The 23,253-nt window shown below is 47.7% G+C and overlaps 1 protein-coding gene across 2 annotated transcripts in view; it reads right to left on the reverse strand.

Moving 5' to 3' along the window:
- LOC111152747 (Fanconi anemia complementation group A) overlaps positions 1-23,253 on the reverse strand; it is a 61,563-nt gene that overhangs the window by 23,863 nt on the left and 14,447 nt on the right. For both annotated transcript variants that reach the window (XM_022511346.1, XM_022511347.1), the window contains 11 exons: positions 21,826-21,938; positions 20,471-20,547; positions 20,032-20,173; positions 19,596-19,729; positions 15,417-15,527; positions 13,716-13,811; positions 13,563-13,622; positions 11,862-11,950; positions 11,194-11,254; positions 11,065-11,114; positions 4,800-4,876 (listed from right to left, as the gene is read on the reverse strand). In XM_022511346.1, coding sequence (XP_022367054.1) covers positions 4,800-4,876; positions 11,065-11,114; positions 11,194-11,254; positions 11,862-11,950; positions 13,563-13,622; positions 13,716-13,811; positions 15,417-15,527; positions 19,596-19,729; positions 20,032-20,173; positions 20,471-20,547; positions 21,826-21,938 — 1,010 coding nt within the window. The remainder of the gene's footprint in view (positions 1-4,799; positions 4,877-11,064; positions 11,115-11,193; positions 11,255-11,861; positions 11,951-13,562; positions 13,623-13,715; positions 13,812-15,416; positions 15,528-19,595; positions 19,730-20,031; positions 20,174-20,470; positions 20,548-21,825; positions 21,939-23,253) is intronic.

The following is a 23,253-nucleotide window of genomic DNA, read 5'->3' on the forward strand; positions in this document are numbered from 1 at the left end:
TGCTTTGTTCCTGACCTCAGGGGAAAAGCTCTCAGTTTTTCATACATCAAAGAATGATATTCACTGTGGGTTTTTCATAGATGGCTTTGATGATATTGAGGAATGTACCCTCTATCCCTAGACTATGAAGAGTTTTGATCAAGAAAGGATGCTGTACTTCGTCAAACACATTTTCTGCATCTATTAAGAGGATCATATGGTTCTTGTTCTCTTTTATTAATGTGTTGTATCCCATTGATTGATTTGCGGATGTTAAACCAACCTTGCGGTCCTGGGATAAATCCCACTTCGTCATGATGAATAATCCTTTTAATGTACCACTGGATCCTACTGACTAGTATTTTCATGAGAATTTTTGCAACTGTGTTCAACAAGGAATTGGTCTGTAATTCTCCTTTCTGATGGGGCCTTTGTCTGATTTGGGGATCAAGGTAATGCTGTCTTCATAAAATGAGTTTAAAGGTTTTCCTTCCATTTCTATTTTTTGGAAGTCTCAGAAGAATAGGTATTATTTCTTCTTTAAATGTTTGGTATAATTCCCCTGGGAAGCCGTCTGGCCCTGGGCTCTGGTTTGTTGGGAGATTTTTGATGACTACTTCAATTTCCTTGCTGTTTATGGTTCTGTTCAGGTGTTCTATTTCTTCCTGTTTCTAGTTTTGGAAGTTTATACATCTCTAGGAATGTATCCATTTCTTCCAGATTACCTGATTTTTTTGGCATATACTTGTTCATAATATGTACTTATAATTGTTTTTTTTTTAAGATTTTATTTATTTATTTGACAGAGAGAGACAGAGAGGGAATACAAGCAGGGGGAGCGGGAGAGGGAGAAGCAGGCCTCCCGCTGAGCAGGAAGTCCAATGCGGGGCTCGATCCCAGGATCATGACCTGAACTGAAGACAGATGCTTAACTGAGCCACCCAGGCGCCCCTATAATCGTCTGTATTTCTTTGGTGTTGGTTGTGATCTCTCCTCTTTCATTCATGATTTTATCTGGGTCCTTTCTCTCTTCTTTTGGATAAGTCTGGCCAGAGGGTTATCAATCTTATTCTTTCAAAGGACAAGATCCTACTTTCATCGATCTGTTCCATTCTTTTAGTTTCTACTGCATTAACTTCAGCTCCAATCTTTATTATTTCTCTTCTCCTGCTGGGTTTAGGCTTTCTTTGCTCTTTCTCCACCTCCTTTAGGTATAAGGTTAGGTTGTGCATTTGAGACCTTTCTTGTTTCCTGAGAAAGGTTTGTATTGCTATATACTTTCCTCTTAGGAGTGCCTTTGCTGCATCCCAAATATTTTTAACAGTTAGGTTTTCATTTTCATTTGTTTCCATGAACTTTGTTCATTCTTCAATTTCCTGTTGACGATTCATTCTTTAGTAGGATGCTCTTTAGCCTCCATGTATTTGAGTTCTTTCCAACTTTCTGCTTGTGATTGAGTTCGAGTGTCAAAGCATTGTGGTCTGAGAATATGCAGGGAGTGATCCCAATCTTTAGGTACCGGTTGAGATCTGACTCGTGACCCACAATGTGATCTATTCTGGAGAATAGATCCATGTGCACTAGAGAAGAATGTGTATTTTGTTGCTTTGGGATGGAATTTTCTGCATATATCTGTGATGTCCATCTGGTCCAGTGTGTCATTCAAAGTCCTTATTTCTTTGTTGATCTTTTGTTTAGATGATCTGTCCATATCAGTGAGGGGGGGGTGTTAAAGTCCCCTACTATTATTGTATTATTGTCGACGTGTTTGATTTTGTTATTTTTTTAAAGATTTTATTTATTTATTTGACAGACAGAGATCACAAGTAGGCAGAGAGGCAGGCAGAGAGAGAGGGGGAAGCAGGCTCCCCGCTGAGCAGAGAGCCCGATGCGGGGCTCGATCCCAGGACCCTGAGACCGTGACCTGAGACGAGGGCAGAGGTTTAACCCACTGAGCCACCCAGGCGCCCCTGATTTTGTTATTAATTGGCTTATATAATTGGCTGCTCCCATGTTAGGGGCATAAATATTTACAACTGTTAGATCTTCTTGTTGGATATACCATTTAAGTATGGTCGAGTGTCCTTCCTCACCTCTTATTATAGTCTTTGGTTTAAAATCTAAATTGTTGGATATACAGATCGCCACTCCAGCTTTCTTTTACTGTTCATTAGCATGGCAATTGGTTTTCCACCTCCTCACTTCAAATCCGGAGGTCTCTTTGGGTCTAAAATGAGTATCTTGCAGGCAGCATATAGATGGGTGTTACTTTTTTATCCAATCTGATACCCTGTGTCTTTTGATTAGGATATTTAGTCCATTTACGTTCAGGGCAACTAGTAAAAGATATGAATTTAGTGCATTGTATTGCCTGTAAGATGACTGCTGCTGTATATTGTCTCTGGTTTTCTTCCTAGTCTATATTACTTTTAGGCGCTCTCTCTGCTTAGAGGACCCCTTTCAAAATTTCTTGTAGGGCTGGTTTGGTGTTCACAAATTCTTTTAGTTTTTATTTGTCCTGGAAACTTTTTGTCTCTCCTTCTATTTTCAATGACAGTCTACCTGGATATAGTATTCTTGGCTGCATATTTTTCCCATTTAGTGCCCTGAATATGTCATGCCAGTACTTTCTGGAGTGTCAGGTCTCTGTGGATAGGTCTGCTGCCAATTTAATGTTTTTTCTGTTGTAGGTTACAGTCAGTCCTCTTCTTCTGAGCTGTTTTTAGGATTTTCTCTTTGTCTCTGAGACTTGTTAATTTTATTATTAGATGATGAGGTGTTAACCAATTTTTATTGATTTTGAGGGGGGGGTTCTACGTACCTCTTAGATTTTTATATCTGTTTCCTTCCCCAAATTTGGTTAGTTCTCCACTATAATTTGCTCCAATATACCTTTTGCCCCCTCTTTCTTTATTCTTCTTCTGGGATGCCAATTATTCTAGTATTACTTCATTTTATGGTATCACTTGTCTCTCGAATTCTCCCCTCATGATCTAGTAGTTGTTTATCTCTTTTTCTCAGCTTCTTTATTCTCTATTACTTGGTCTTCTAGATTACTAATTCTCTCTTCTGCCTCATTTATCTGAGCAGTTAGAGCCTCCACTTTTTATGACACCTCATTAACGACCTTTTTGATTTTAATGACCTTTTTGATTTTGACTTGGTTAGATTTTATTTCTCCAGAAAGGGATTGTCTCGTATTTTCTATGCTTTTTTTCAAGCCCAGCTAGTATCTTTATAACTGCTATTCTGAACTCTTAGTTTCGTCATCTTACTAATGTCCGTGCTGATCAGGTCCCTGGCAGTCGGTACTGCCTCTTGTTCTTTTTTTTGAGGTGAGTATTTCCATTTCATCATTTTGTCCAGAGAACTAGAAGAACAAGAAAACAAAATGCTGAAAGGGTAGCAACGACTCCAGAAAAACAAATCAGAGATGTGAAACTTCCAGAAAGTGGTCGCTTTTCAGTTCATAGAGGTGCTGCTATTCTTTTCTTCGATCTTCTGTTGAGTTCATAGGTGTTCAGAATGGTTTCATAACTCAGTAGCTGAATTCCTGGGACCAGACGAAATGTAGGTCTCCTACTCCACCACCATCTTGCTAGCTCTTCAAGAAAAATGTTTCGAGGGACACCTGAGTGGCTCAGTTGGTTAAGCGTCTGCCTTTGTTTGGCTCAGGTCATGATCTCAGGGCCCTGGGGTCCAGCCCCACATCCAGCTCACTGCTCAGCGGGAAGCCTACTTATACCTCTCCCTCTGCCCGTCCCCCTGCTCGTGCTCTTGTGCTCTGTCAAATAAATAAATAAAACCTTAAAAAAAAAAAAAAAAAAAAAAAGGAATGCACACTACATATGTTTTAAAAGCAGAATAAGTTCCAGTTCTGGTGTCACCAGAGAAGACAAGGGATAAATGCAGTGAGCCTCACAAGGTAAACACTAGGACAAAACCAGAAATCATAAGGCTTCTTTTATAAGCCCTGCCAGATAAAGTATAGTGAATATTCTTGAGGCCCCCAAGGCAGGGCCAGGGGGCTGTGTAGTAGGGAGGAGCTGCCTCTCACACACGGGACACAGCCCTACAGCCTCGCTGGTACCCCCAGCACAGAGGTGAGCTGTTTCAATACTGGTGCAAACAAGTGTGAGACCCGGGACTTTCATTCTTTGCCCTCTCAAGTTTCTTCAGTCTCCGTGGCTGTGAGAAATCATCCAAGTGTGTAAAAGGAAGGGTTTTGGGAGACAGAACTAGAAAACACAGCCTCATTCAGCCTAGCTGACCCGGCAAAGGTCAGAGGATTTAAACCATGTGACGGTGCTGAGGAACCAGGCCCTCCTGATGGGCCTCCCACCATCGCCCAATTAGTGGAGACCATGGGATGGGTAGGAATCTGCCAGCAAGGCTGCCCCGTGGCTTCCAGCACTGCTGTCGCAAGCAGGCAGTTGCAGATCAGACCTAGGCCTACGGCACTCGTCCTCATGAGCCGAGCGATCTCCAACTCAAGAGAGAAGCCTCGGCCGACCCAGTAAGCAGACCCCCCAATCACATCCCACTTCAGAATCAACACTGCGGGCCTCAAGCCTGGCTGCCTCGCCTGACAGGTCACCCAAATCAAGACAAGCAAGCAGAAGGCGCACCCCAGCCTCATGCAGCACAACAGGGAGGAGCCCCAGCAGGTAACTTGCCACGGCCTCTGGGCTGGGACCTGACAAGTAGGGTAGGTCTGTCCTGACGGAGCCGGACCGGCACTGGCCAAGGTCTTGCCCGCATACCTTATGACCAGGGAGGCAGAAAGGTGCCCGTCTCAGGGACAGAGCCATTAACCTTACTTTCTGGCTTCTTCTCTCCGGCAGTGGAGCAGGCTTGGCAATAGGTGGAGTACAGAGACGGGGGAATTTTATCTGCCCTGGATCAGGAGAAAACATGAAAACCCAAGTCAACCATGACTCAAATTAGCTCTCAAGCTCACAATTCCAAAAATTATCACAGAACAAAAATACATGAGATAATCTATTACCCATACCTTATAGTATGACCCTGTTTTTAGAAAGAAAGAAACCATTACATGAATCAAACTGTCCTGTTTCATAATGTGTCATATAAAAATATCTGCCAATGGGGTTTTAGGGTAGTGAGATTATAAACAATTTTTACTTCTCTCATTAAAGTTTGGGTAATTTCCAAATTTTTAAAATGAATTTATGACTTTTAATGAGTAATACGGAGAAAAACATCCAATTAATGTCATTAAAAATACACAGAATTATAGAACAAAGTCCTATGACAAAGATGTTCAGAGGAGCAGGAGCCGCAGAGTGGCAGCCCAGGTATGGGACACATGCAGTGGTATGGCCTACAGGACACAGCGTCTCAGAATGAACAGTGAGGCAGGAGGGCAGCCCTCGCCACAGTGCTGCAAACCCAGATGACGAACCAGAGAAAGGAGGGAGATGGATGGGTCCTAGAGCAGGAGTCCCCTCGCAGGCCGCATCCAGGCAGAGGACAGCCCGCGCCTGAGGAACACACCACGCACCTGGGGACCGGAAAGCCATGAGCTTCAGGATTAGAAACCAATGCAAAGAACAAGAAAAGAGCAAATCGGAGGAAATGCAGAAACCCACAGAAAAGGACATTTCAGACACCACTCATCCTCGAAGAGCTAAGACAGTGACAGAAGGGTCGGGCAGGTAAACTGGAAGAAATCCAACTAAAAAGAGAGAAAATTACACCCCAAAAAACAGACACGCAAAACGGAGAACAAGTCAGAAGACAACCGGGCACCCAATGCCTGAGAAGTCGGTGCCACAAGGAGCCACACGGGGAATAAGCTACTGACGTCATCTGGCCTGGGGTTTGCTTCCAAACAGCCCAGAGCGGCGGGGGCATGTGAGTGTGACATAAACACGATTCTACTTTCTGTCTTAAATTTCTCATAACAGAAGATTTTAAAATATCTGAGAAAATTTCTTATACTGAAGGGCATGAATTTCCAGATTAAAAGGCCCACCTTCTGCTCAGCCAAGAAATGAAAGTGGACCTAAATACCAAAATGCACAGCCGTTAAATTTCAGAACACAAGGGGACGCCTGGGTGGCTCAGTGGGTTAAAGCCTCTGCCTTCGGCTCAGGTCGTGATCCCAGGGTCCTGGGATCGAGCCCCACATCGGGCTCTCTGCTCAGCAGGGAGCCTGCTTCCTCCTCTCTCTCTGCCTACTTGTGATCTCTCTCTCTGTCAAATAAATAAATAAAATCTTTAAAAAAAAAAAAAATTTCAGAACACAGGGAAGAAAAAGGCACAGGAAGTCTCCGGAGAAAAACACAGGTCACGTGCAAAGAATCAGAAACATACCAGCTCAACGTCAGCACTAGAAGCCAGACACCAACCGAGCAATACTTTAAAAAATTTTAGGAAAAGTATTTCCGACCCAGATTTTTATACCTCACCAAACTACCTACCAAATGTGACGGTTAAATAAGCTGCCTGCCCCCCAAAAAAAGAAAAAGAAAGGAAGAAAGAAAAAAAGAAAATAAATATACAGATAAATATCAAAATTCAGTTAAGAGGGGCGCCTGGGTGGCTCAGTGGGTTAAAGCCTCTGCCTTCAGCTCAGGTCGTGATCCCAGGGTCCTGGGATCGAGTCCCGCATCGGGCTCTCTGCTCAGCGGGGAGCCTGCTTCCTCCTCTCTCTCCACCTGCTTCTCTGCCTGCTTGTGATCTCTGTCTGTCAAATAAATAAATAAAATCTTAAAAAAAAAAAAATTCAGTTAAGAGTTGAAAATGCTTGGGGCACCTGGGTGGCTCAGTGGCTTAAGCCATTGCCCTCGGCTCAGGTCATGATCTCGGGGTCCTGGGATCAAGCCCTGCATCAGGCTCTCTGCTCAGCGGGGAGCCTGCTTCCCTCTCTCTCTCTGCCTGCCTCTGCCCACTTGTGATCTCTCTCTCTCTCTCTCTCTCAAATAAATAAATAAAATCTTTAAAAAAAAAAAATAAAAGTTGAAAATGCTTGCCTCCAGAGAAAAAGAAATGGCAGGGAGGGGTGGGGGGATGGCTGTTTCTCCTAATAAACTTTATAAAACTGAAACTTAACTCTATATCCTTACTTGACTTTGACAAAAACATTTTTTTAAAGATTTTATTTACTTGAGAGAGAAAGAATGTGAGGGAGAGCATGAGTTGGGGGGGAGGGGTGAGCATGAGTGGGGGTGGAGAGTAGGGGGGGTGGGGAGTAGGGGGGGTGGGGAGTAGGGGGGTTGGGGAGAGAGACTCCCCACTGAGCAGGGAGCCCGATGCAGGGTTCGATCCCAGGATCCTGAGATTATGACCTAAGCCAAAGGCAGATGCTTCACTGACTGAGCCACCCAGGGGCCTCCAAAAACAATTTTTTAAAACCTAGAAATAGGGGCATCTGGGTGGCTCAGTGGGTTGAGCCTCTGCCTTAGGCTCAGGTCATGATCCCAGGGTCCTGGGATCAAGTCCCGTGTCAGGCTCCTTGCTCAGCAGGGAGCCTGCTTCTCTCTCCGCTGGTGTGTGCACGCTCTCTCTCTCTCTCTGACAAATAAATAAATAAAATCTTTAAAAAAAATTAACATTAAGATATACCTGTATTAAAACACAAGAAAGACTATAAAACACTGAGTTAAACAACCAGTTTCAGAACCTATAAAAAGAACAAAAGAGTAAACTTGAGGAAATACGGAGAAGGCAATAGTAAAGTTAAAATCTAAAAGCAATAATACAGAAGATAAAAAATAAATCAGCAGTATGATAAGACCAAAATAATACCAAAAACCCCCCAAAAAGTAGTTATGCAGTAAAATTAACACAACAGAAAAACCTTTAACAAGACAGAGTCATGAAGGGCAAAATTAACAACAGGAATTACAAAAAAATCATGGGGCGAGGCCAGGGGGCGCCTGGATTGCTCAGTCAGTCAAACATTCAACTCTTGAACGTGGCTAAGGTCTTGATCTCAGGGTTTTGAATTCAAGCCCCACGGTGGGCATGGAGCCTACTTAAAAAAATATACATATACATACATGGTAATCAATGCTATGTCAGTAAATTTGAAAATTTAGATAAAATAGATGGTTTTCTAGAAACATACAACTAACTCAAGAAGAAATAAAAAACCCGACTAGACCAACAAACATTCAAGACACTGAAACAGTTGTCCAGAGCCTGCCTCTGAAATAGATTCCAGGAACAGAGGACTGTAGAGCCACATTTGACCGAACTTAAAGGAACACAGAATCCCTGCGTTATACGGACTGTTTAGGACCCGGGAAAAAGGGAAGGCCACCCAATTCATTCCATGAGGTGCTAAAACCTTGATGTCAAAGCAGCCAAGATGAGTAAAAACATGTGAGACATAGATGCAAAAATCTTAAAGTATTACTAATTCGAATTCAACAGCCTCCACAATTAAAAATCATTACCAAGTAGGAAGTGATCCAGGAATGGGAGGACAGTGGAAAAATCAAAGTCGTCCGTCCTGGAGCGGATCACAGAACACCCAAACCATCTCCAGAGACACAAAAAAGCATTAATTCATGCTCAAAGTCCTAGCAAATTCACATAGAGGGAACTTTCTTAATATCATAAAAAGCACATGAAAATATAAGGAGACTACAGCAAATCAAGTATTGGTAAAACTGTAGAAGCATTCCTATTTGAGTCAGGAACAAGACAGTTTATTTCTACAGTTTCATATAATACTAAAAAGTCTACCCAATACAATAAGACAAAAATGAAGACGTATAAAGATCAAAAAGAAAAGACAAATTATTTTTATAGACAATGTGAGTATCTACAAAGAAAATCTACTACCTAGCTACTAAAAATAACTATGAGATAGGGGAGCACCTCTTACCTCAGCAAAAACCAAAAAAAAAAAAAAAAAGTAATATGCTTTTCACAGCAATAAAATCTAAGTACCTAGTAGTATACTGAACACAAAATTTACACGACAGAAAAATCTACAACTGAAAGGCTTAAAAAGATATATTATGTTCATAGAAGGAAAGTTATAACAAAGTCAACTATCCACAAATTAATCTATAAAATTAAGGAAATTCCACTAAAAATTCTGAGTTTCCATGGGGATACACAGAAGGATGTTTACTGAAGCACGACTAAAACATGACACTGGGGCGCCTTCAGCTCAGGTCATGGTCCCAGCGACCTGGGATCAAGCCCCACATTGGGCTCCCTGCTCAGCGGGAAGCCTGCTTCTCTCTCTCCCACTCCCCCTGCTTGTGTTCCCTCTCTCACTCTCTGTCATAAGTAAATAAAATCTTTGAAAATAAATAAAACAAAACATGATATTGGAGTTCACCAAAGAGTTCTGTTAGAACGATGGATAAGTGAGTCAAGGTAGGTATTCTGTAGGCCATGGGACCCTGGGATCGTGCAACGTAGTAGCTGTACCCCCAGAACAGAATTGAAAAAATTAAACAGAGAAAAAAGAGGTGTGGCTGGGTGGCTCGTTCAGTTAAGCACCTGACTCTTGATTTTGGCTCAGGTCATGATCTCAGGGTCATGAGATCGAGCCCTGTGTCCTTCTCCCTCTGACCCTCCCCCACTACAAAAATAATAAAACAAAATAAAACAAAAATAGAAAAAAGATTATACATCAACTCCAGGATAATGGTTTCCTCAGGGAAAAGGAAAGCGGGTTAGGGAGCTGGACAGAGAAGGGTTTTTTGTTTTGTCCTTTTTTTTGAGAGAGATTGAGAGGAGAAACACTGAGAGAGAGCTGAGCAGGGGGTGGGGAGAGGGCAGAGGAGGCTCCCTCAGCTCCCAGGCCCCCGAGAAGGGTTTCAACAGTGCCTGCACAGTTTTATTTTGAGCAGAAACAAAAAAAAGGAAAGAGAGCAAAGCATTAATGTGAGTGGGGGATATGGGTGCTTTTTATAATGGTCTCTGTACTTCTGGAATATTTTATGTAAAAAATAAATAAAAATAAGGATCCCAGAAAACAGTTTTATTTTGAGATGAAAAAGTTTACTTTTACTTTCTAGGCTCTTTCTCTTTCCAACTTTTTTTAATTTTAATTTTTATTTTTACATTTATTTGACAGAGATAGACCACAAGTAGGCAGAGAGGCAGGCGGAGAGAAAGGGGGAAGCAGGCTCCCCGCTGAGCAGAGAGCCCGATGCGGGGCTCGATCCCAGGACCCTGGAATCATGATCTGAGCTGAAGGCAGAGGCTTAACCCACTGAGCCACCCAGGCGCCCCTCTTTTCAACCTTCTTATGGGTATCATTATGTTCTAGGAGCTTCACTAGGAAGCAGGATTTACAGAAAGAACAAGTTTGGAAAGCCGGTCAAGTGTGAGCGAGGGGCCCGAGACTCCACGTTCCACTGGAGTCCCAGGTCTAGTCCAATCTGTTGCAGGGCGAGGCTTCCGTGTCTCCCTGTTCCTTTCCTTCTTTGCTTAAATTCTCTTTTCACAATGATTATGGACCAATAACGTGACTCTCTTAAATTCCCAGAAAGACAGTCCTAAAAGTTCATCGAGAAATGATATTCAGTGGTGATATTCAGAATGAAAGAAATTTTCTTTTTAAAATCTTAATGAATGTTGAGGGCGCCTGGGGGGCTCAGTCAGTAAAGCATCTGCTTTTGGCTCAGGTCATGATCCCAGGGTGCTGGGATCAAATCCCACACTGGGCTCCCTGCTCAGCGGGGAGTCTGCTTCTCCCTCTCCCTCTGCCACTCACCCTACTGTGCTCACTCTTGCTATCAAATAAATAAAATCTTTAGGGGTGCCTGGGAGGCTCAGTGGGTTAAAGCCTCTGCCTTCGGCTCAAGTCATGGTCTCAGGGTCCTGGGATCGAGCCCTGCATCGGGCTCTCTGCTCAGCAGGGAGCCTGCTTCCCCTCTCTCTGCCTGCCTGCCTCTCTGCCTGCTTGTGATCTCTGTCTGTCAAATAAATAAAATCTTTAAAAAACAAATAAATAAATAAAATCTTTAGATATCTAAAGTAAAATGAAATCTTAACAAATTTTAGGCCAATATTTTATAAATAAAACACATTTCTCTACGAAAGAACAATTTTTTTGCATTTGTCAAAAACCCTTCTGTCCTTGCGTACCTCCTCAGGGACTCTATCAAGGCCGTTCTGGAATCAGGGGTTCTTGGAAGCTGTGGGGGAAAATGGGATTCCAGTGAGAATTTTGTTCTCTGCCAACTGGGCCCCAAGTCCATGACCACATGTACTGACCACACGAGGAGTGAGCAGGGCAGGGAGAAAGTGCGACACATAGTAGGGTCTCCTGAAGATGCTGCAACAGAGAAGGGCAGGTCCAAAGGCGTCAGAGATGACCGAAGTGTTAGCGCGCCTTACTGACAGCTACGAAAACACCCATTTCCACAGAATCTCGCTGCATTTCACAGGGCGGCACACGTGAGTTGTCCCGTCTCGTCACGGCTGTGATATTCTACCATTTTTTCTTTTTTTAAGATTTACTTATTTAGGGGCACCTGGGTGGCTCAGCTGTTAAGTGTCCGCCTTTGGCTCAGGTCATGATCCCAGAGTCCTGGAATCGAGCCCCACATCAGGCTCTCTGCTCGGCGGGGGGTCTGCCTCTCCCTCTCCCTCTGTTCCTCCCCGCTGCTTGTTCTCTTTCTCTCTCAAATACAATAATTAAACATAAAAATTAACAAACACACAAACCACCAAACCATGGACTCGTTCTCGTCCTACTTTGTGGGCTCTACTCAACCATACCCATTGGTTCTCCTCAAGAAAATGAGTTTCACAGCTAAGGCTCCGCGCCTCCTCACTACAGAACCTGTGCTGGGGCAACTATCCTCAGCCACCCAGCAACAGGCACCGTGTTACGAGTGGCTCTGAGAACAGATGGGACAATCTAGGAAGCAAGGCCCTACCTGGCCTCCATGACAGCGACAGGAATCTTTCCTGTGTGTTCGAATACCGTGATGGCCTTCTCCACATCCTGCTGTGCTTGGCTATCGGGCTGGCTCCGTACAGGGAGGGTGGGGAAAGGAACAGAAGATTTCAAAGAAAAGACATTGAGGGGCGCCTGGGGGGCTCAGTGGGTTAAGCCGCTGCCTTTGGCTCAGGTCATGATCCCAGGGTCCTGGGATCGAGCCCCGCATCGGGCTCTCTGCTCAGCGGGGAGCCTGCTTCCTCCTCTCTCTCTCCACCTGCCTCTCTGCCTACTTGTGCTCTCTGTCAAATAAATAAAATAAAATCTTTTTTTTTTTTAATTTTATTTTTTTTTTATTTTCTTTCTCTAAGGGGAAGCAGGCTCCCTGCTGAGCAGAGAGCCCCATGTGGGGCTCGATCCCAGGACCCTGAGATCATGACCCGAGCTGAAGGCAGAGGCTTAACCCACTGAGCCACCCAGGTGCCCCAATAAAATAAAATCTTAAAAAAAAACAAGACACCGAGCAAGGAAGGGCGCCATCAGCCCACCCTCTGACGCCGTGACAACTCTGCCGTATCAAGGTCAACAGCCCCAGGCTGGCTGCTGGCACAGCAAGGGGACGTTCGGACAAACCAAGGCCAGCAAGACCCTAGAAAGGGACTGACTGCTGTTTCACGCTCTCGAGAAGCAAGCACCTAGCAACAGGCCCCCTCAGGGACCATTCACCACCTCTGAGACCCTCTGCCACCCTTCTGACCCCCTTCGGGAGAATACAGGGTTCCGAAGAAAGACTCTGAAGTGGGAAGGGGAGGGGACTTAATTTTTCAGAGTTACCAAAATTATGAAACGACAACATATGAACAGCAATAAATCTTAGATACCTACATTAAATACTTAAAACTATGGGGCACCTAGGCAGCTCAGTCAATGAAGTATCTACCTTCGGCTCAGATCCCAAGGGTCCTGGGATGGAGTCCCACGTGGGGCTCTCTGCTCAGTGTGGAGTCTGCTCGTCCCTCTGCCCCTCCCCCTGCTCATGCTCTCTTTCGCTGTCTCTCTCAGATAAAATCTTAAATAAATAAATAAACTACTTAAAAATATTCACCTAAAACTTTCATGGCAGCTGTAAGGGCTGTCCGGCCACTCATGTTTAAGTAAGAGAGTCTTTTATTTTGTTTGTTTTTTAAAGATTTCACTTATTTATTTATCAGAGAGAGAGAGAGAGAGAGAGAGAGAGAGAGAGAGAATGAGTAGGGGGAGGGGCAGAGGGAGAAGCAGACTCCCGGCTACACTGAGGGGCTCCATCCCAGGACCCTGGGATCATGACCTGAGCTGTAAGCAGACACTTCACTGACTGAGTCACCCAGCTGTCCCTAAGTAAGTGAAATCTCAAAATAACACACACACCAAACAGCCATTTGACATTTGCTTTATGTAAATACAGTGAACACTTTTCCTGCAATTCTTAGAAACACAGATCTTCCTCCCACCCCGTTTTAAAGACCTCTTCAATGCAAACCCATGTGAACGAAGATCTGAAAGACAGACCGACCCCTCTGCACACAGTAACTTACCCGCCCTCCAGCTACAGCTGCCGGGAAAGGCCCACGTGCTCCACTCCCGAGTCCAGGAAATCAGACTGTACTGGGTGAGCACAGGCCAGAGGCCACAGGCGGCAGCAGAACCGAGGTGACCTTACCTCTATGATGTCCCTGGCTGAAGACAGATCCTCGTAGAGGCCCATGTTTTCCACTGAAACCTGCAGAGGGGACACAGCGGGAACATGAGGCCCAGGCCTCTGAAGGGACAGGCTGAGGAGCGGCCACTGCGGGGAGGGGAGGCCACCACTCACCTTCAGGTCAGACAGGCGCGTCTTGGCCAGCGTGATGTAGTCCGTGAGGAGGGAGCGGTACTTGCTCGGCACCAGCGGTGGGTGGAGAATGTGTGCCTGCGGGCGGACGGCAGAGCAGGGCCCCACAGCCCGGGAACGAGGGGTGACTTCCTGGGTAGCAGCAACAGCTTGCCGCCACCGCCTGAACTCACACCAATGGCTGGAAACTCAGAGGATGAGTGAGCCATGGACTCTGGGGGGCTCCCGCCAGAGCTGGGACAGACAGAACCCCGGCTGAGGGTCTGTCTCTACATGCGGCTTTGGTCTCTCCTTCCCACGCTGGCCTGGCCAGGGAGAGCATGCGGCGGGGTCCCCGCACAGAGCTGGCCCTCACCCTCCGCAGCCTGGCACTCCCCCCAGTCTCTCCCCTGCAGTACAAACACAGGGGTGCCCCAGCCCCAGGCAGACGAGGCGTTGAGCCCTCAAGGCAGATGGGAGTCCTGAGCTTTCACTGGGTCATGCACGTTCTATAGGATTCCTGGTTCCTTAGGTCACATGTATTCTTTGGAATGTCATGGAAATTTCTGAATTACAAGAAGAATTAAGAATCAGTTTCTAGGGACGCCTGGGTGGTTCAGTTGGTTGAGCAGCTGCCTTCGGCTCAGGTCATGATCCCAGCGTCCTGGGATCGAGTCCCACATCGGGCTCCTTGCTCATCAGGGAGCCTGCTTCTCCCTCTGCCTCTGCCTGCCATTCTGTCTGCCTGTGCTTGCTCTCTCTCCCTCTCTCTCTCTCTGACAAATAAATAAATAAAAATCTTTAAAAAAATTATTTAAAAAAAAAATTAAAATTAAAAAAAAAATAAATAAAAGAATCAGTTTCTAGTGCCCTACCCTTCAAACAATGCTGGGCAGAATTATCTGATTAAAAAGAAAGCTTGCAGTAAGGCATTTTTAATCACAGAATTCATTCAGATTTGTTATTAAAAATGCTGTTATTAAAAATTATTTGTTATTAAAAATGTTATAAAAAATTTGTTATTAAAAACTCTAGGGGCGCCTGAGTAGCTCAGTGGGTTAAGCCTCTGCCTTTGGCTCAGGTCCTGATCTCAGGGTCCTGGGATCAAGCCCCACATTGGGCTCTCTGCTCAGCGGGGAGCCTGCGTCCCCCTCTCTCTCTGCCTGTCTCTCTGCCTACTTGTGATCTCTCTCTCTGTCAAATAAATATAATAAAAAAAATTTTTAAATGCAAACTATCTGAGGGTGTAAGGTCTTCCACCTCTGGAAGCAATGGCCTTGGGCACTTTGGGGTATATCCTAGTTCTTCTTCAATAGAAAAATACATTATTTTATATGTTAACTAACTGGAATTTAAATAAAAACCTGAAACTACCTAAAAATAAATAAATAATACATCATTCAAAAACCAAACAGGGGCCTGTAGCGTTGCATCCGCGACAATGTACCCCCACCAAGCAGGTGCCTTCTGAGCCAGCACAGACCTCCCCGCCCTCGTGAGGGACCGTGTGCTGTCACCAACAGCCCCCCAGGGACAGATAAGGTGCCAATCCCCGGGCATGTCAGTAGCACCCACGTGGTGCCCGCGGCGGAGAGCACAAGCACATCCCTGGTGGGGAGGCCCGCGGCGGGGCCAGCGGGGGGACGCCCGGGAGTGTGGGCCACTGCTCACCTGTAGGTACCGGGAGTGTGGGCCACTGCTCACCTGTAGGTACCGGGGTGCCTCAAAGGGCACGAGGTCTGACAGGAACTTGAAGAGAAAGACCAGTGTCTTCTTGCTGCCGCTGTGGAAGCCCCTCGTGTTCCCAAAGGAGGCCTGGAGGGAGAGGCGGGGTGAGGGCCAGGCAGCTGGCTCCATGAGGGGCCACACCACCCACAAAGGGACACGGCAGTGGCGACGGACACAGGCTCGGCTGCACCCAAAGGCAAACAGCCACGCAGGCCCACCGTGCACAGCTCTGCCTGGCTGCGAAGACGGGCTGAACACTTACAGCAAAGATGAAAACCCCATCCCTCAGGGAACAGTAACTGCGCTCTCGGTGACCCTCAGAAGCACAGTGTATTTATTAGCTGCCCTGCTAAGGGCGTTTCCTTAGCAAATAAACACATTCCACACCATGAAGCCACTTCTGAACCACGGTAACTGCCAGACTCTTCTGTGAGGACAAGGTCACTGCAAGGGAGGGGGTCAAGAAGGGCAGCCCCCGGCGCCCCTGAAAGTGCCCAGCTCACAAGTGCCAGCTCACATGGGCCCTTGCAGGAACTGAGGGGCCCTGGGCATTCCAGAACAGACACCGGCCCTGAAGGGCCACGAGGAGCCTCTGCCGAGAACCGAACACCCAGCCACATGAAGTCCTGCCGTGGCCCAGCTCACCACAACGCCACAGCCTCTGCCACTGTGGGTGGAGGCCTGCAGCACCTCCATCGAAATGCCAGATTTCGGTCAGAATTCTTCTGAACAGGAGAGTGGTGCAGACACAAGAAGCCAGCGGGTAAGGGGAAGATGGCGGTAGAGCAGGAGGACCCTAGCTCGCCTTGTCCCACAGACACAACTAGATAACTCAAATCATCCCAAATGCTCCAGAAAGCGACCTAAAGACCGACAGAACAAACTCCACAACATTATAAAACCAGGAGTCGACCACAAGAAAAAATCTGGACAAACCACAAACACATGGAGTTTCCACATGCTACTAAAAATGAATGGGTCAACCAAGAAGTCAAAGAAAAAAGTATGTGGACACAAATGAAGATGGACACAAACAGTCCAAAACCTTTGGGATGCGGAAAAGCAGTTCTAAGAGAGAAGTTTATCGCAATTTAGGCCCCCTCACGAGGTGAGGAAAATCTCAAATACACGACTAACCTTACACCTAAAGGACCTAGAAAAGGAACAAAACAAAACCCAAGACCAGCACAAGGAAGGAAATAATAAAGATGAGAGCAGAAATAATGCAGAAGCTAAAACAACAAAAAAAAAGAAAAATAACAGATCAATGAAATCAGGAGCTGGTTCTTTGAAAAAAAGCTACAAAAATGAGGACTCTCTAGTCAGACTTATCAAGAAAAAAAGGGAAAGGACTTCAATAAACAAAATCACAAATGAGAGGGAAGTAACAACCAATACCACAGAAATAGGGACAATTATAAGACATCATGACAAAAAACTATATGCCAACAAATTGGACAATCTGGAAGAAATGGATAAACACCTAGAAATATAAAACCTCCCAAAACTGAAACAGAAGAAATAGAAAACTTGGGCGCCTGGGTGGTCAGTCGGTGAAGCAACTGCCTTCTGCTAGGGTCGTGATCCTGGAGTTCCGGGATCTCCGAGTCTGCTTCTCCCTCTGACATTCTCTCCTCTCACGCACATGTTCGCTCGCTCTCTCTCTCTCTCTCTCTCTCTCTCAAATAAATAAATAAATAAATAAAATATATTTTTTAAAAAAGAAGAAAAAGAAATAGAAAACTTGAACAGATCGATTCCCAGCAAAGAAATTCAGTCATTGATAAACTCCCAACAAACAGAATTCCAGGCCAGATGAATTCTACCATTTTTTTGTGTGTTTTTTTAGATTTATTTACTTGACAGAGAGAGACACAGCGAGAGAGGGAACACAAGCAGGAGTGAGAGAGGGAGAAGCAGGTGTCCCGCCAAACAAGGAGCCTGACACAGGACTCGATCCCAGGACCCTGGGACCATGACCTGAGCCGAAGGCAGACGCTCAATGACTGAGCCACCCAAGTACCCCAGCAATACATAAATTTACTGTAAACCCTACCAAAATACCAAGAGCATTCTTCACAGTAGAACAAACAATCCTAAAATTTCTATGGACAAAAGACCCCAAATAGCCAAAGCAACCTTGGGGGGATAAAAGAGCAAAGCTGGGGGCATCATAATTCTGGACTTCTGGTGATCATGGGGTGCCTGGCTGGCAGTCAGAGTACAGGACTCCTGATCTTGGGGTTGCAGCTTGAAGCCCCATGTTGGGTGTAGAAGTTACTTAAAAATTAAAAAAATAATAATAATAATAAAACAAACTTTAGAAATCTTATAAAGTTGTAGTGATCAAGACATCATGTTACTTGCAAAAAACAGACATATAGATCAAAAGAACAGAACAGAAAACGCAGAAATGAACCCACAACTCTGGTGAAGTAATCCGCAACGGAGCAGGAAAGATGATCCAACGGAGAAAAGACAGTTTCTTCAACAAATGGTGTTGGGAGAACTGGACAGCCGCACGCAGAACGAACCTGGTCCCCTTTCTTACACCACACACAAAAACAAATTCAAAATGGATTAAAGAGGGGCACCTGGGGGGCTCAGTGGGTTAAAGCCTCTGCCTTTGGTTCAGGTCATGATCCCAGTGTCCTGAGATCGAGCCCCGCATCGGGCTCTCCGCTCAGTGGGGAGCCTGCTTCCCCCTCTCTCTGCCTGCCTCTCTGCCTGCTTGTGATCTCTCTCTCTCTGTCAAATAAATAAATAAAATCTTAAAAAAATAAAAAACTAAAAAAAAAAAAAAAAAAAAGCCACCAGATGGAAAGAGGAGCACCCCCACATCACCATTCAGCTCCCACCAAGGTACAAGGGGCACCACTTCCCTCCGTCTCATCTGTCTACACAAGGGTTAGGGACCCTTGGCAACATGCATTCCATCAAGAGTGAGCCTCAAGACACCCCGGAAACAGGACGAGAAACAGGCCGCCAGAGGAGAGCAGTGTCTCTGAAGTATTTACAGGAAGTATCAGAGGGGCAGACCCGTCCCCAGATGTGCGGCTGCAGCGGCACACGCTGTCACTCCAGGAAAATGACAGCTACAAGGACACTGAGGTGAGCTGAGAACTGGGATTCAGGACCCCAAAGGGCTCAAATTCAAAGTCATCACGTTGGCCTTTTTACATTAACATTCTCAAAATAAAGATTAAAAGGGATCTTCAAACACTGAACAGACACATAAACATCTGTCAAACTCACCCAACCTTTCACTTAAATTACATGCATTTTCTATAAACTGTATCTCAATAAAACTGAAAAGGTAGAAGTAAAAAGAAACCAATAACACCCCACCATCAACGCAACATGTGTGAAGCATTCCCGTCCGTATGTCGCCCAAAAACTCAGCAAATCCCAGGCCCAGAGACACCTGGTTGGACCGAATGACCTGGATGCAGGTCTTGGGGAAAGAAACCACATGCTGACACAGGCCGGCTCTTAGGACCATCGAGGGAACCCTGGCTGAGGACATGGCCAGAGCCCCTGCGCGTCCAGCAGGAGCCCCTGGGCCAGTAGCTCTTGCTGGGAACACAGGGCTGAGGAGATGAGAGCAAACACCGTGCCCGCCCATCCTCCCCAACAGGTGGGCAGAGGCTGGGCCAAGGCAGCTTTGGCTGGTGCAGCCGCCCTCTGAGCTGGGGAGCGTGGGCCCCCCACAAGCAGCCACCAGGCAGCCAGGCAGTGCGCCAGGCAAACCCGAAATATCTACAAGGACTCGGATGGCTCTCTACCCACCAGATTGACGCTCTCCCAACCTTCAAAGTGGATGTGTGGATAGACGCCCCCACAACAGCAGCCCCAGGAGGTCTGGACACTGTGACATGGATGGGGCAGCGTCCACCGAGGGGAGGGCCAACGAGGACACACATGGCGCAGACCCGCCACACCGTCTTCACGCTTTCCCGACAGCACCCCGACCTGGGGACCCAGACCGGCAGGCGCAGCGGCCACGACGGGAGGACCAGCCCCCGGACAGGGCAGCATGGGGCCCCGGGGGAGGCGGGCCGAACAGACCTGACCACTGAACACGAGTGAGTGTCCCTGTGACGGCGAGCCGGGGGCCCAGTCGCGAGCGCGTACCGCCGGAGGTGGGGGGCTCACCTGGAACCAGTCTGGGTAGGACGGGAACACAGAGGGGCCCTCCAGCGCAGCCTGACGTGCCACCAGGAACGCGGTGACCATGCTGTCCAGGTCGCAGTTCTCAAACGCACGGGCCAGCAGTCGGGCCACCCAGTCTAGGAGGGAAGGACCCACGAGAGAGGCAGACGAGGACTTGTGTGGTGCCAGGGGCAGGACGCGCTGGGTGGGAGCGTGTGCACGCCCAGCGCTGAGCGCAAGAGACTGGGTCATGAGGGCCCGGAGCAACCCGACCCCAACGGCACGCGGCTGCATGGGAGGCAGATGGAGGGCATGGACGGGAAGACCCAGGGCACCCTTTGCTAGGGAGCAGAGCAGCGGGCAGCCACCTCCACCCACAGGCTCAGCCACCAACAGCGGGACCCGCACACACGCGCCGGGGGCTCCCAGCCAAGGGCACCTTTAATCAGTCGCTGCGCCTCGGGCAGGCAGATTACCAGTGTAGACACACAGGAGAGCACGTGCCGCCAGTTCACCTCGTGTGTTTCTAGAACCTCCTGCAAGTGGCCAAGCAGCTCCTCGGGGCCCAGTATGGCGAAGAGCTGCAACAGAAGGTCCCCAAGTCGGCTGTGGAAACAAGCCGCTCCTTGGGCAGCAGGGCCTCACCCCCCCCCACTTCCAGAGCTGCGCCTGCCTCCACCCTCAGGGTCCCTGTGAGCAGCAACGGGTCTCCTTTCAAGGAGAAGGTGTTCCGCCCACGTGACAAGTCCAGCCTCTGGGCCCCCAGGGGTCTAGGCAGGAGCGGCCGTGGTCTATGGAGCCTGCCGCCCTCACCCTCCCTGGACGGGAGCCCCGGGGCCCTGTGGCCGCTCCCGCCAGCCCAGGAACACGTCACCCACCCTGCGGTACAGACTGGTGAGCAGAGGGTGGGTCTTTGCGAAGCTCCACTCTCTCTGCATCCCAACAGCATCAGAAACTTCATTCAGGAGTAAAAACAGACAAAAATGTCATCATCACAAAAAGCTGTCTTAATTTACATTTTTTCAATCATTAGCAATCATTTCTGTCCGTGAAGCGGTTTCTGCTATCAGGTGTGTCTTTGGCCCAGCTCCTTGTTGCTAAGCCCTTGCCGCATCTGCCGTATTTTCTAACGCGTCAATTGTTGAACTTTGCTCTTTTCAACTCTAACGGTGGGTAAGCCATCAGCAAGGACGCTGCTGCAAGGGGGTCTGGCTGGAGCAGGCCACAGTGCACCATGGCGAGGGCCAGAAGTCTCCCTCGTGCTACCTGACGACCCTGCCTGGGGACACAGTGCCACACACAGAGTGAGCTCAGCGGGCACGCTGTTCATCTGCCTCCCCAGGAACCTGAGCACCTGCAGACACCATCACTGAACGGTGGTGACATCACCCCAAGGACACTCGTGGGCACATGACATGGCATCGACCACTTCTGGAAAGAGCCTGTAACTACAGCTGACCCCTTGAACAAGACGGACTTGAGATGCGTGGGTCCACTCGCACGCTGCTTTTTCTTAATACGGTACAGTTGCCAATGTGTTCTCTTCCTTATCGTGTCTGAACGTTACTTCCTTTGCTCCAACTTACTTTAATGTAAGAACACAGTACACAGCACAAGTCACATACAAAATATGTATTAACCAAGTGGTTCTCACCAGGAAGGCTATTAGTACTCGTGTCTGGGAAAGTCTAAAGCTAGGGATGTCTGAGTGACTCAGTGGGTTAAGCCTCTGCCTTTGGCTCAGGTCATGATCCCAGGGTCCTAGGATCGAGTCCCACATTGGGCTCCTTGTCCAGCAGGGAGCCTGGTTCTCTCTCTGCCTGCTTGTGCTCTCTCTCCGACAAATAAATAAATTAAATTAAAAAAAAAAAGCTATATACAGATTTTCAACTGCACAGGGTCAGGGTCCCTAACCCCACATCAGTGCTTACATTATAGAGGATTTATCATAGAAGAATCTAGAAATCCACTCTGATAACTAGATACTCATCTATTGAGAAAAGACCACAGGAGAGGTTTCACGTTAAATGTATTTCTATTTCGATGACGACACAGGTGACAGTTCTCCTTCCCACACTTTGTTAATTCTGAATTTTCTTTACGAGAATGTGTAACTTTCAAATGAAAGGATATTTGACACTCACGAGCCCTCGAGTCTTAAGCGATCTCAGCGCTGACATTCAGGGCCCACGCTCCCCTGAGGGAGGCAAACAAGGGGGGTCCAGGAACCCACCTCTCAGCACAGGCTTGTGAGTTAGCACCTGAGTCAGAGTATGACTGAAAAATCTCTTTGGCACATCTGCTGAAATCGTTCCGCCACACATGTGTCCACAGAACACGCCGAACCTGCCAACACAGCAGCGAGAGGTCCCTGCAGGGCCGACAACATCACACCCACACCCCAGCAAGAGCTCATCAAAGGCCCCTGTCCAGCAAGGTCACATGCACCCCGAAGCGCCCAGTCCCAAGTTCAGGGGGCACACAGGCTGGCCCTTCCCATAACCCTGAAGCACTCGCCAGCCAGGCCACTGTGCCACAAACGTGAAAAGAAGTCCAAGGGCATCGGGGGCGGGGTGGGGGGGGGCACCTCTGTCGGTGAAGCATCTGTCTTTGGCTCAGGTCATGATCTCAGGGTCCTAGGATTGAGCCCCACATCGGCCTCCCAACTCAGCAGGGAGCCTGCTGCTCCCTCTCCTCCCATCCTGTGCTCTATCTCTCTCTCTCTCTCTCTGATAAATAAATAAATAAAACAAAAGAAGTCTAGAGAAGGGCGGGTTCCATAAGAAAAAGCCACCCATGGAGTGGGACACCTGGAAAGGGAAGGCTTTCCCTTTGGAAACATGCCAACCTCACAAAGCCTCAGTGTGCCCATCTGTGAAATGGGGATCACAGGCAGCAGGGCAATAGCCAGGCTGGCACAAAGCACCTGGCACCCACAGGCACTCGGATGCAGTAACGGTTCCTGAAGCCAAGGACCTCCTGTGCCAGGACGGGGAGGAAGGACAGCAGGCAGGACATCACTGATGCGGCAGGAGGGACAAAGGCTCTCGGGGCTGCCTGACAGTGGGGCCCTGAGGACACTTCAGTGAGCCAGGGTCAGAGTCACTGAAGCTCCTCCCAGTTCCCCAGGAAGAAGAGCTCCCGTCACACAAGTCAGGGGGAGACACTGGGCAGGAAGGGCAGCCATGGGCTCTGCTGGCCTTCCGGGTAGACAAAACCGTGACGCAAGTCCCATGTACCAGGAAGCCTGGCCATCCAGACCAGGGTGGGGTAGGGGCAGTGTCTGGTTTTATTGTAAAGATTGGCAACTAAATAAGAAACTTAAAAAGAGGGGTGCCTGGGGGCTTAGTCGGTTAGGCGTCCGACTCTTGGTTTTGGCTCAGGTCATGATCTCGGGGTCATGAGACTGAGCCCCATGCTGGGACTCTCCTTCTGCCCACCCCCCACTCCCTCTCTCTCACATAGAGCAATCTTTTTTTTTTTTTTTTAATATAGAGCAATCTTTTTTTAAAAAGGAAATTTAAGGGGCGCCTGGGTGGCTCAGTGGGTTAAGCCTCTGCCTTCGGCTCAGGTCATGATCTCAGGGTCCTGGGATCGAGCCCCGCATCGGGCTGTCTGCTCAGCGGGGAGCCTGCTGCCCCCCCCCCCCCCCCCCCCCCCC

Source organism: Enhydra lutris, unplaced genomic scaffold (assembly GCF_002288905.1).
Source record: "Enhydra lutris kenyoni isolate GAN:26980312 unplaced genomic scaffold, ASM228890v2 scaffoldscaffold30, whole genome shotgun sequence".
NCBI lineage: Eukaryota > Metazoa > Chordata > Mammalia > Carnivora > Mustelidae > Enhydra > Enhydra lutris.